Source organism: Rousettus aegyptiacus, unplaced genomic scaffold (assembly GCF_014176215.1).
Source record: "Rousettus aegyptiacus isolate mRouAeg1 unplaced genomic scaffold, mRouAeg1.p scaffold_m13_p_6, whole genome shotgun sequence".
Taxonomy (NCBI): Eukaryota; Metazoa; Chordata; class Mammalia; order Chiroptera; family Pteropodidae; genus Rousettus; species Rousettus aegyptiacus.
Genome location: NW_023416309.1, coordinates 98,531,096 through 98,545,160, shown reverse-complemented (window position 1 = coordinate 98,545,160; position 14,065 = coordinate 98,531,096). Strand labels below are relative to the sequence as shown.

The 14,065-nt window shown below is 37.4% G+C and overlaps 2 protein-coding genes across 2 annotated transcripts in view; one reads left to right on the top strand and one right to left on the bottom strand.

Annotated features, from left to right (window-relative positions):
• Positions 1 to 14,065, bottom strand: part of LOC107513775 (keratin-associated protein 4-3-like) — a 289,405-nt gene that overhangs the window by 228,645 nt on the left and 46,695 nt on the right. The window lies entirely within an intron of this gene.
• On the top strand, positions 6,038 to 12,937 carry KRT20 (keratin 20). Its single transcript, XM_016150798.2, has 8 exons — positions 6,038 to 6,361; positions 8,299 to 8,381; positions 9,502 to 9,658; positions 9,997 to 10,158; positions 10,308 to 10,433; positions 11,330 to 11,556; positions 12,256 to 12,293; positions 12,823 to 12,937. The coding sequence occupies exons 1-8, from the start codon at positions 6,038 to 6,040 to the stop codon at positions 12,918 to 12,920; spliced, it is 1,215 nt and encodes a 404-aa protein (XP_016006284.2). The 3' UTR covers positions 12,921 to 12,937.

The following is a 14,065-nucleotide window of genomic DNA, read 5'->3' as shown; positions in this document are numbered from 1 at the left end:
AATTCCTTAACTGTGATTTTAAGAAGAGAAGCTAGAATTTTTCTCAAGGACAAATTAATTATTCCTCTGTTTTGGAAGGAATTCGGTTTGGCTCTTAGTCAAGCCGATATAAAATATCCACTTGTCCTTGGTGTAACCTCAAGCTTTGGTGAAATAATCCAGACATCGGGCCAATCTCAGGGATGAGGAGGACCATTTGGCCTAGCAGACTTCCCAGGCAGAGACTTTGGACATTAAATTCAAATGCAGAGACTTCTGGTTTCAGTGATCACTTCCAGGATTGAAAGAAGATATTCATCCCAGTGGTCAACACTGTATCCTAGCACTGGACCACACAGCCTATATAGTGCACTAAACTAAGTATGTTTTATAAATCTTGTGATTGGTACAAATATATTGTATTATAAAACTTTTGGTTGAATATGGTAATGTCTAGGCAATAAAAATACTTTAAACGTGATAATTTTGGTTACCCTACTTTGTTTTTTTTCTTTTCATTTGTTTAATATATCGCGAGCCTCAAAAATGGAAACGATGTAGCACTCCCCAGACTCTGAGAAGACATGCTAAAGGGGTGTGCCTACCGCTACAGCTACAGCAGGAATCCGTGACCTCTGCTTGCAATCTACCACACTATCTTATATACAGTCCTGAATCACATATTACACAGGCTTTGTCTGTTTTTCTACTTTATATCACTTGAATTGTCCTGGATACATTCCTTTGTATTTTATTTCTTTCACTAAACATTATGCTTGTTAAGCAGTCATTTGAGTAATTCATCCATGTCACGAATGTCGTTTATCCATTTTAAACTGCTTCACAGTATTCCTTTGCATGAACCTACTCCAACATTTTTATTCATTCTACTGTTGATGAACGTTTGGGTTGCTGTGTGTGCGTGTGTGTGTGTGTGTGAACAATGCTTCCGTGAACATGCTTGTACATGTCTTCAGGTAAGTATGTGAAAGAGTTTCTCTGGAATACATATCTAGGGATGGAATTTCTAGATGACAGGTACGTACATGTTTTCTGCTCTGCTGTGAACAAATGTGCTTTGTTTTTATTTATTTGGCCTGCAATTTATTAGGTTCCCTTGATCTGAGTACTTTCTTTAAACAATTCTGGAAATTTTCACTTCTTATCTCATTGAATGCCTCCTTTTCCCATTCTTCCTTGTCTCTTTCTGGAACTCTGATTCAAAATATTTAAACCTCCTTAATCTAGACTTCATGTCTCTCGACTCCTTTGTCACTTAGCTGCATCCTGGGTAACGTCTCAGAGCTATCTTTTTGTTCGGTAATTCTCTCTTTAGCCTTGCTTAATCCATTCATGCGCCCATTCACTGGGCTGTTCATTTTAATTATATTATTCATTTCTTCTGGGTTATTTTCAAATCTTCTTGGTAAACTTTATAATGTCTTAGTACTTGATCCAGTTTTCAAGTTTATCTTTTATTTACTAAAATACCTTAATATGGACATATTATAATCTCCTGATGATTCCACAGCTAATGTCTCAGTAGGTCCAATTCCATTGTTTCTTGGTGTGTTCACAATCCACATGACTTCCATCTGTAGAGCTACTTTGAGCCTCAGTTGAAGTTGTGTTATTTTAGAGAGGATTTGAGCTTCCTGCTGCCGGTTGGCTAAAGGCATCTCTGATCAAGGACCACTTTAAATTCTCCACTTGAGGTTTTCAGATGACACACAGACATGGGTAGACACAGACAACAAACTGTGTCAGGCTAGCTGTGGCTATAAAATCTCAGGGAAGATTTGTTTTTCCTCTGCACCAAGCACCAAGGTTGAGATGGAAGATTTTCCTTACTGTACCTTTCTTTGTGGTGGCTTTATTTATCATGTATTCCCACTTTAAGCAGGCCCTAGATGCTACTGTTATCACCTGTGCCCTTACAGACACCGTAAGGGAAGCTCAACATCTCCATGACTGAGCAGAAAGCCACAGGATGCAAGACAGCTATCTCACGTTTCTCCTAAGGTTCCCATTTTCATTTCCTTTCTGATCTCTGAGGAATCTTTCCTTTCATAATAGGTCTGTAATAGGTTTGAAAAAATAGATAAATACATACATAGATGAAGGAAGAGGGGGAGAGGAGAAAGGGGAGAAAGAAGGAAAGGAAGAAATAGACAATAAACTTCAGTTGTTTCCATTAGGAACACTCGGGACGGGGACATTAGGGGTATCCAGTCCGCCATATTCCATGTCATGAAACTCCTTCCTGGGTCGCACCTCTGACTTCCTTAACATGACTAGCAGAAACTGCAGTCAATGGGCACCAAGAACCTCCCCACAAATGCCTCTTCTCTCCTTGAAGCTAGGAATCAGCACTTTTATTCATCCACTTATTCATTGTGCATATGGCAAGTGGATATCAAATGCCTACTATGTTTGAGTCACTATGAGACAACAAATTTACCAACTCATCGAAGCACAGCAAGGCAGAATTACCAAATAAATACAAATCAAAACCTGAATATGCCAGATTAACTGTGTAAAATACAACAATGTAAGTTTAATGCATCGGGATCTTAAAATGTTTTATTATAGAAATTTTCAAATAAATACTAGAGTAGTTAGAATAGTATACTAAATCCCCATGTACCCATTTCTCAGCTTCAACAAATAACTCATGGCCAAACTTCCATTATCTATACTTTCACCCTCCTTCTCCCTTCCATATTATTTTGAGGCCAAAGACATCATATCATTTCATTTGTAACTATTTCACTAAATACACCAGTTTTTAAAGTACAAAAGCCATAATATTTTCAGACTTAACTTTGTGTTAAGTCAGGTATCTAGAACCACAACACCTGCAAATCCCCACAGTTCCTATATGCCATCCTTCTCAAACAGTGAGAGTAATGTGTCCTAATTGAGATGTCTGGGGAAGACAACCCCGCCCCCCACAAGAGATTGCAGATTCTATATGTATCATATCTGGGCTGCAACAGCTTGTTCATAATGGGAAAATAGTTTAAAGTCCTCTGAAAACTATAACGCTTATGATAACTCTCCAAAATACTGGCCATAGTTAACATTAATCATTAACGCCCTCGGCAGAGTCTGTCTCAGAGCTAAAAATGCATCTCCTACTATTTACAAGGAAGCTGGAATCTAATAAATATTTATTTACAGATGCAGTCATCTAACAGCCTGTAATATCAGGGGTTATAAATTCATGGCTTGTATATGAACAAGTCAATAGGATCTGTATCTAGTCCTCAGGTATAATTCAGAAAAATTAACTGCTGTGAAATAGTACCCTGATTTCCTGTGGTCATATTATTAAATATAAAAATCTATCAAAACATAAAACTCAGTGTGATATAGGAGCCGTTAAACTATCCCGCCCTTATATAAACAAGTCTTCACAGTAGGAATTTTTCTTCTCCAATAAATGAGTAGATTGGATGGCTGAACCCCATTAAATACTGCTACTGTATAATATTTAATTTAAAGTTGAAATCCAAAAACCTACAAATACTGACCAAAAATTGGTGGAATAACACATAAAGTTATTTTTCCAAAATATTAAAAATTATTTTTAATTATTCTAATTAAATGTTAACACATAAAAAGATAAGGAAGAAGCATCACACATATACCACAAAATGCACGAAGTAGATTTAACTCTCTCGCAATTTTTACTTTTGGAATGTAACTGAAGCAAATTTTAATACAAAGTATTATTATAAAACATGCTGTTTATAATAAATTATATAATCTTACCTTATTTTTAAAAAAATTAGTAAAAAAAAAAAATCCTCAAAAATGAAAAAGCCATTGGTTTTCAGTGGAAGAACCATAACAACTACTAAAAAGAGCCACCAAAACAGGTAAGTTCCAAATTCTTCAGAAAGAATACACAAAGATTTTAGATATGCCTTTTTTTAGGTTTTTTCTTTTGTGTTTGCTTGCTTGCTTACTTGCTTTAATTATATAAAAACTTCAATTAATTAAATTATCAGGATGAGAATTAATAAAGTATTTTTTGTAACTTTTCTAATCCCTTTAACTTGATTAAGGAAACAATTTAAGTGTTTCTGGGGAGGTGTGCATTTGGGGGCGGGGGGGGGATGTTGATTGACGGGGAGCAAATGAACAAATCTCATTCCGTTCAACAGTGTTTACCACATTCCCGCTGATGAGATCACACCCATAGCACACCATATGTCTGGAGGCTGACACTCAGGCAGTAGCTTCTATACAAGGAATTGCTCTGCTCCAGCTGTGAGTATGGAGACTTGCTGGGGGAAATCAGGCTTCTGTGGAAGCTTCTGCCAGTGAAATCCACTGGAGATTCTAGGAGGAACAGCCGTAGCTTTAGGATAGGTGGAGCAAGGTCTGTCTCACGGTGGGTATTGAGCTGACTTTATAAAGGCAGAGAGACTCCTCCAGGTATCGGGTCATGTGAAAAGCTCTATACTATTTGTTTTAAGTTTCTAAGGAATGAGACCTAACACCAAGCAGTGACTAAGAAATTTTAGTAAATTATCTAGTCTTAGAACATCAGAATTAGGGGGGAAAAAATTCTTCAAAATCATCTATCCACCATTTACCTAAATTCACTTCCACAAACTATATCTCCAAGTGTATATAAATGTTTCATTCCTGTTTTAAATATTCAAGATTTGTGTTTGTACAAAATATTTTAATAGCCTAATAAAACGATTTCTAAACAAGAATAAACTTAATAGCCAAAAAAAAAAGCATACTACAGAGATTCTGAAGAGTAATTTATCAACTCATATAAACCACCGTTCTTATACAAATCAAAATCACAATGAGATTATCACCTCATATCTGTTAGAATGGCTATCATCAAAAAGACAAAAGATGACAAATGCTGGTGAGGATTTGAAGAAAGGAAACCCTTGTGCACTGTTGGTGAGAATATAAATAGGTAAGCCACTCTGGAAAACCGTATAGAGATTCCCCAAAAAATTAAAAATAGAAGTACTATATGATCCAGCAATCCTACTTCGGGGTGTATATCCAAAGGAAATGAAATCAGTATCTCAAAGAGATATCTGCACTCCCGTGTTCACTGCAGCACTATTCACTATAGACAAGATAAGGAAATAACCTAAGAGTCCATAATGGAATATTACTCAACCATAAAAAAAGAAGGAAATCCTGCTATTTGCAGCAATGTGGACGGACCGTGAAGGAATTAAGCCAAGTGAAATAAGCAAGACAAAAAAAGACAAATACTGTATGGTATCACTTACAAGTGGAATCTAAAAAAAAGAAGAAGGAGAAGGAATACTCAAACTCATAGAAAGAGACAGTAGAAAAGTAGTTGCCAGGGGTTGGGGGTTGGAGGAAATAGGAAAAGGCTGATAAAAGAGTACAAAATTTCAGATATAAGATGAGCAATGTCTGAGGATCGAATGTAAAACATGGTGACTATAGTTGATAACACTGTTGTATAATTAAAATTTACTAAGAGAATAGAACTTAAGTTTGCTCACTAAAAAGGAAAAGATATATTTTAAATTTTTTTAAACATTATTCTTTATCGCCAGTGTGACTTACTATTTTGTACCCACATCTGTCTTTTTAGAGACCTAAATTGTTCATGGAGATTGCAAATATTCTTCATGTGTATATTAGGATGAAATAAATCTGCCAAGGCAGGTGCAAAGGCTAAAAGAATACCCCTTCCTGTTTCCTTTTGTTACCCATGTTTAAAAAAAAGAAGTCACCCCTGAGAAAAGCCTCTAAGAAATGCCTCTAGTGGTAATTTCTGGAATGGAATTAAACAGACTGCTGAACAAACAGGGTGCGGAGAAGCAAGGCCAGGTGGACTGTGGTGTCAGCCTAAGGTGAGATGGCAGCAGAGGAGGAGTTTCTTTGCTGTGAACTCTATAAAAGGTCAGTTTAGCCACCACCGAGGAACAGACCCTGCCTGAAGTTATGGATTCTCCCTCCTAGAATTCTCAGTGAATTTCCCTGACAGAAGCTTCCAAAGAAGCCTGAGTCCTCCTCAGAGAGCACTGCAATCAACATGAGAGGCATGTATAAGGGGGTCAATCAGCACCGGAGGGTTCCACCCAGTGTCTATGGGGGAGCTGGGGGCCATGGCACCCGCATCTCGAACTCCGGACACTGGGTGAACTATGGAAATGGTGACCTGCTTTTTGGCAATGAGAAGATGACCATGCAGAACCTAAATGACCGCCTAGCAAGCTACCTAGAAAAAGTGCGGACCCTGGATCAATTTAACTCCAAACTTGAGAAAAAGGTCAAGCAGTGGTATGAAAAAAACGCACCCAGCACCAGTCGAGACTACAGCGCATATTACAGACAAATCGAAGAGCTGAAAAATCAGGTGAGGGATGAGGCTTGTGTTTTCTGCTCCACTCTTTAGCTGCACCATGTATCAAGAGGGCCCCTATGTTAGGTGTGTCTAGACAGATGTTGTAAAGCAAATTAGACTGAAATGCTACACCTATAAAAAAGGTATATTCTATCATCTACTCTTAACGCTGGAGTACCTGACTACAAAATAGGATAACTGTAAGGTATACTTTTTAAAGTTTTTAAATCTAATTATGTATAAAATACAAAGATTTTATCCTCCAGTCATATAATCTGTACTTTTGTCATAGTTTACCAGGTCAGGACTAAGTGAACACTAAACATTTTTTCCTAAAAAGAGCTAAATTTTTGAACTGATAATAAACCTTTCTTAGTGTTTGACTTAGTACCCATGAACCTTTGAAACCCCAGTTAATTTAGTTTCCTCCTTTCATTTATGTAAATTGTATAATGCAAGTATTGGAATACTTGTATCAGATTTCAATGATAAAGTTATTCAGGGTGGAAATGAAGGGAAGGGGTATAGGTCTTAATGATATCTGGATTTTAAAATGTCCTGCTTCATAATCTGATCATCATCACCAAGCAGAACAGAAACCACTTCTACAGTAATAAAATTTTCTATTGCCCTCAATTCAAATTTATTGCAATCATATGAGAAACTGCTCCCGTGTTACCCAAGAAAGGTAGAATTCTGTTTTATCAATTGTGTAGAACAAAAGAAGACTTTACTCCTGGTTAAAGATTTCAGATATCACACAGAACACTTGCACCACTTTAAAATTCTTATCTAAACAAGAAAAGTGTCCCTATCGTTTTCTTTCTGTTTTAACATTCATTTTGCTTTAGAGCAAAGGTCACTTATTTACCAGCAAGTCTCTTTCTCTTGTGTTGTATTAGACATCAGTAGGATTTGATTCAGATTCTAAAGGAAGTTACCTTGGGGTCTCAGGAACTCTGGGGACGTGAGGCAAAGGTGTTTAAACTGTCCTTTCTGCCAACAGGTCATTCTTCTCAGGCTCCCATTAAAAACATTCAAAAGCAACCAACCATTCTCCCCTATCTCTCTCATGGATGCTGTTTCTGAATCTACTTTGGATCATCCCAAATACACAGGCACAGCAATTTTTTTCCACCTAGCTGGACAGACCCAGTATTTGAAGGAAGGCAGTTCTCTCCAGGACGGGACCTGCTGAAAGAAACATGTCATTATAACATCTTCTACTAGAAGACTTCTGATCCATATGTATCTTAGGGAAGTCACCCGTTAGAGAAAGGCTTCTTAAGATCAGACGCTATCCATCCTGATAGCCCCACTACATAGCACCACTCCTACCACATAACGAGTGTCCATTCATCAGCAAGTATTTAGTAGACAAACTAGGTGCTGGGCACCATGCTGTGCACTGGGAAATATGATGTTGAACATAATGCGATTTAGGGAAAAACAGGCATGGACAATGACAATATTTATGCCACACAGAGGGATAAACACTAGCATGGAGGGCTGTGTAGGGCAATGAAAGCACAGGCAGTTCAGCCAGTTCTGTTTTGAAGAAATCAGTGAAGGCTTGAAGCAATGATGTCTAAGCTAAGATGCAGAGGAGAGGGAGGAGGAGTTCACCAAGTGAGAGGAGCTAAGAGGAATGTTTGAAGCAGAAACATCATCAAAGGCAAGGCACTCAGTAAGGTTTGGTGGCTCAAGTTGAATTAAATTCTCCTTTTGTAAAATCACAAGGAAGTTGACCAAACCCTGGGACTAGACTTGCATTTCACAAGTCTATTATGTTAAATACCCATACCATTATTCTTCCTTTCTATTTCCATGCAGATATTATTGAAATGAACATCATCTTTGACATAACGGCGGTTATACCTGAGGATCAACACAATCATTTAAAACTTCTATCCAGTCAAAAATGTCATTCTTTCTCATGTGTTTTCCAGATTAAAAAGGCTCAACAAGAAAAAGCTCGATGTGTCCTGAAAGTTTACAATGCTAAACTGACCGCTGAGGACTTCAGACTGAAGTAGGTTCTCTAACACCGTGGAAGAAGTTCCTATACAGCAATTTCTTTCAGTGGCCCTTCACGACACTCAGCGTTCCATATTACTGTTGGAAAAGGAGCCACCACTAAATATTTTCAGAGTCTTGGGAGTTTAAAGGGTGTTAGACACTAGCTGGTCTAGCCCAGCACTCAGAGCTGCACTTCTCTCTCCCATGGTCTTATGATTTGGTCACCCAGTACGTAACTGAACACCTCCAGTAACTACTACTTTTCTTGTTGGTTAGCTCTAGTTGCCTAACATTACTTTAGTAATCGGGCATCTACCTTCTCATGTACTTAGCCTGACTCTGTCCTTCGGAAAGATAACAAAGCAATTTAAAACTCCCCTTCAGCCTAAGTGCCTTTCTGTTATAAAAAGAGAGTCATTTGTCTACCTTAGTGATTCTGCAAGTGAGTCATCCACATTCCGTCAAGTGCCTACAAGTGTGTCACTGAAGTCCCAGGGGTGACTCTTGATGCTTTCTAGTTTGCCAGCATTTCATAATACAGTCTGACCAACCAAAACTGGGACTATGATTAAAGCCATTCAGATCATGTTCAACCACTCGTACTCATATCAAAGTTCATTAATTGCAGTCAACGCCTGAGTGTCCCATTGCACTATCGTTTTTTTTTTTAAGTTTACTACTTTAATAGAAATGGGAGTATATAAAATTGTAGAGGAGAATGCATGAATTTTTAAGATAATTCACTTGGATGTATCTGTTTACAAAGTAGTAAAAATAAATTGATCATATACATTCATTAAGTAAATCAAACTACCCATTGTTTAATAGCAATAATGAGAACCCTTCACTAACACAGTTAAAGCAAATTTTTTAAAAAATTTAATATATCCTAGCATTTAGGAACTTTTAAAAGTAATTTCAAATTGCTTTTTTGTTTTAACCAATCACTCCAAATCACAAAGATTATATTTATAGGGTAAATATGAACATCTTTGAGATGTATAAAGGGGGACATAATAATGTATTGCAATTGATCTCATATACCACATAAACATCTATTTCATTATGTTAAGATTATCTCTTCTATGCTGGCTTCAGGGCTTGATTGTCTCTGCTCAATAATTCATCCGCAGGTATGAGACTGAAAGAGGGATGCGCGTAGCAGTGGAGGCCGATCTCCAAGGCCTTTCTAAGTTCTTTGATGACCTAACCCTATATAAAACAGACTTGGAGATTCAAATTGAACAACTGAATAAAGAACTGATTATCCTCAAAAAAGAACATCAGGAGGTAAGAAAATATTCAGAAGTGCTGGTATTGGGAATGATGGAATGGCTAGAATAATAATGAGAAGGGCGAGAAAGAGGAGCAGGAAGGTTTGGTGGTGGTGATGATGGTGAAGATGACAATAATGATGTCAGCCCTCACTTCTTTTCATAAGGTTTCTGTTGGGATTAAATAACTTAGAGTAATACCTGGACCATAAAAAGCTCTACCTAAGTTATTATGATCCTTCTTTTTTTATTCATTCCCATTAAAAGAAGCTATATGATTTGTTGTCTTTTCTGCCCAGTCTCTTTTGAAAACATGCTTCAGAATCTAATCGATCAGAATTTTCACTCTCATAGGAAGTGGATGGCCTACGCAAGCAGCTGGGCAACACTGTCAATGTGCGGCTGAATGCAGTTCCAGGCAAGAGCCTCAGTGCCATCATTGATGAAATGAGGCAGAAATATGAAGCGTTGGCCCAGGAGAACCTTCAGAAGGCCAAAGGACAGTTTAAAATACAGGTAGCAGCGTAATTCTAAAGGATAAGCAAAGGTAGAAGTTGTCCTCCAAAAAGAGAAAACTCTCTACTCTTTCTTCTCTTCTCTCTTCTCTCTTCTCTTCTCATTCTCTCTCTGCCCCCTTATTTATTTTTTCTTTTTGGAAATTTTAGACTGAAACTCTGCAGCAACAAGTCACAGTGAATGCTGCAGATTTAAAAGACAGTGAGATCCAACTAAAGGAGCTGAGTCGCACCTACCGGAACTTGAGCATAAACCTCAAGTCCCATCTCAGCATGGTAAAGTACACCTAACTTCCAGCTCTCAGCATAGTGTATGCTCATTAAGCGCCCATGTTAGGAACTCTGGAAATGCAAAGACCCATAAGAGCTGGCAGGGAGACGGACTAAACAACTGATTATAATAAAAAAGACAGAAGAAATCAAGGAAAAGAGCAATGTACTGGAAGGATGCAGAGGAAAAAGTAGATGTGGAAGATTTCACCAGGAAAGTGGCATTTAAACTAGATCTAAAAACTTGAGATGAATTTTTAAGCTGGAGAACAAAAGTAAAGACAGTCTAGGCTGAGCAAATCAGTCAGCTCATGATAACTTACACCATGGTGACAACCCTGAAAATCACAGCAGCTTACCACAACACCACCCATCACAAGCTGGCTATAGCTCTGCTCCATGGTATTTCCGCTCTGGGGTACGGATGACAGAGGAGACCCTAGCTGGGGTACACCAGTACTGGGTACAAAGAAAGGAGCATTGATCGGTCCCTATGATCATTCTTAAAGCTCCTCCTCAGAAAAAGCATTTGTCAGTTGCACTTGTATTTTCATTAGCCAAAGAAAGTCATATGACCAAGCTTGGCTTCAACAGGATGAGGAAGTCTAACCCTCTACATGGAGGGGGCACCACAATCGCAGGAAGGGGAAGCAAATATTGAGAATAATAATACAATATACACAATAAGAGAACAGTGAGTGCAAAGCTAAGAACAAACAAACAGAAAAACCCCAAGAGCTAGTGATCCTTGTTGGCTGAAAAGAATGGGAGATAAAGCTAAAAATATGCATGATGTCCACAATAACTTGCTGCAGAAGTTCCACTCAAAAGAAATTAAAAATAAGCCACCTCTTAAATGAAGTCCTCAAGTAAGAAATGTCCACTTTTTCATTTGCTCATAGAAAGACTCTTTGGAGCATACACTGCAGGATACCAAAGCCCGTTATCATAGACAGCTGGCCGCCATCCAGAAACTGCTAAACACTCTAGAGGCCCAAATGATGCAGATACGGACTGATGCAAAACGCCAGAACAAAGAATTCGATGCTCTCCTTGACATAAAGACCCGACTTGAGCAGGAAATTGCTACTTACTGTCGCCTTCTGGAAGGAGAAGATATGAAGGTAAGGCCCTTAGAACCAAGGACTGCGTGTCAGTCAACATCTATGTGCTGTGCTATTTCAATGTCCGTACATTAAACCCCGTCACCCATTCCCCAGCACCAATGCAATCCCTAGCACAAAAAAAATTACACACACACACACGCACCCCAACAACAAAACAAAAAGAGATCTAAAAGTATACACACCCCAAAATACTAAGTACAGCCTTTGTATTTGACATTGAATCAAAGGACAAAGTTAGATGATTATACAGATGATTTATCTAATGTTGATTTTTATGATTAATATTTAATTGACAATATAATAACTTTTTAAAATTCTTATTGAGAGACCATAAATTGAACAACAGGTCACAGAGGTCATCAGTGTTGCAGCAGCAACTGTCACCAGATACCACAGCAAAGAAAGCCAACAAAGGAATGTAAAACTTCAACTTCCATTGTAGTTTTGTTATTTTAACTGAAAAAACTTCTAGCATATATGTTAACTGAGTCAGTTTTGAAGCTATGTATCTTTCGAGATAAAAAGGAAGACATTTAAGTTAGAAGATACAAGCATAGCAAAAGGGAAAAAAAATACACAGGATTAAAACACGCATCACTCGGACTTTATTTTGAAACAAAAAAAAAGATGGTGCTTCATTCTCAAAATGGCAATAACACTTTTTCCTGTTTCTTTTTCATCTCTTAAAAAAAAACAAACAGCACTACAGGATATCAGATAAGCATCTTGGAGGGCGGAGGTAAGTGTTCTAATTTTCACACATTTCTTATAAGACTGAATTCTCACTCAATAGCATACCACTTATTACCTGCCACTGGTGAAAAGTAAAGAGAGATCAGCTCTCAAGTAAGCAGATACTACCCTAGCCATTCTGAAAACCACATCGCATAAAGAAACTCTCCATATGGGAAATTTGTCCCACTCCCCATGACAGGGTGACTTTTGTGGCCTCATGCTATTGTTGTCCTGAGATGTCCTGAGATCCTGAAAATTAAAAATAAAATGAAAATGTGCATTTTGCTTGATTCAATACTGTATATTTCTCTTTGGGGGTGGGGAGACTAGAAAATTTGTAAATTTGGGGAGAGTGGCACATTTTCTGTATTTATTTATAAAATGGACTTAAGATCATTTAAGAAAGAGAATGGGTTAGACTTTTTTCTAAAAGAAGGAAATACATACAAAATAATAATAATTAAAAGTTGAATATCATAAACCAGTAGAGTCATGTATCTAAATTAACATTTTATATTTAAATCTAAATTCAGAGATAAAGAAAACCAGGAAGATTAGGACAGTCGTGCAAGAAGTGGTAGTGGACGGCAAGGTTGTGACATCTGAAATGAAAGAGATGGAATCTGCGTAAACACCTGCCAGAAGGAGATGCTGCTGAGATTTTGGAAAAAACGTAGCTAAAATGTTTGTGTCCTACAGGAAAGCAGCCATCAGAAAGCACCATGAATGCATTCTAGTGATGAGAGGAGGGGGGAAAAAAACCCATTTATCAGTCTGTAATTGAATATAAATGTTTTAATCAAAGGAACTGCAAATTGCCTGCAAAAAATGAAATCCAATGAGCACTAAGTATATTTAAAACATCATTACTGTCATTTTACTATGAAACACATTAATTACAAGCTACAGAACACCTAATATCAATTCATTAATGTCCCTGACAATCACAGCACATTCCAATTATACTAAACCTCACAGAGCAGAGAGTGTATATAAATAAACCTCTCTCTCTAATTTTTTCTCTTTCTGAATTGCGAAATCTCCTTTCGGGGCCCCTGGATTCTTGATCGAGCTAATTTCTTGGTTAATTTCGTAGAATTTTCAATATCAGTGCAATACTGCCAGCCTTGAATTATATCTGCTTTTTTTCTATTGTCTCCACTGCCTTTTAAAACTCAACTCAACTCTTTGGAAAATTTGAGAGGCAAATTCCAATCATAAATGCTGAGCAGAATAAGAATGAAGCACATTATGCTTGAAATGAGAGTAGATTAAAAGCAAGATTAGTGAAATGCTTCTCAAAGCAGAATGTTTCTCCTTATAATAAAAAACTGCATAAATCTGTTCTCTTTCTTTATGTGATGAACACATATTATAAAATGTTCCTCACTATTTTTATAAAAGCTTTAATGAGATATAGTTCACATGCCATAAAATTCATCTTTGTAAAGTGTACAATTCAGTGGTCTTTCTTATGTTCACAGGATTGAGCAATCATCACCACTATCTAATTTTAGAGCATGTTCATCACCCCAAAAAGAAACTGCATTAGCAGTCACCCCCATTCCTGGTCCTCCTAGCCCCTGACAACCAATAATCCACTTCTTCTGTGGATTTACCTAATCTGGACATTTCATATAAATGGAATCATGCAATGTGTTCTTTTGTATACAATGTTTATAGAAGCATTATTCATAATAGCCCAAAAGTGGAAACAAATGTCCGTCGACTAACGAATGGATAAAAAAAAAATATGCTATATTCATACGACAGAAT

Excerpts from the sequence above, each read along its gene's own strand:
- KRT20 (XM_016150798.2), top strand. The coding sequence starts at position 6,038 with ATGAGAGGCATGTATAAGGGGGTCAATCAGCACCGGAGGGTTCCACCC. Across the intron at positions 9,659-9,996 it reads TCAAAAAAGAACATCAGGAG|GAAGTGGATGGCCTACGCAA; the intron begins GTAAGAAAATAT and ends TCACTCTCATAG. Across the intron at positions 12,294-12,822 it reads AAGCATCTTGGAGGGCGGAG|AGATAAAGAAAACCAGGAAG; the intron begins GTAAGTGTTCTA and ends ATCTAAATTCAG.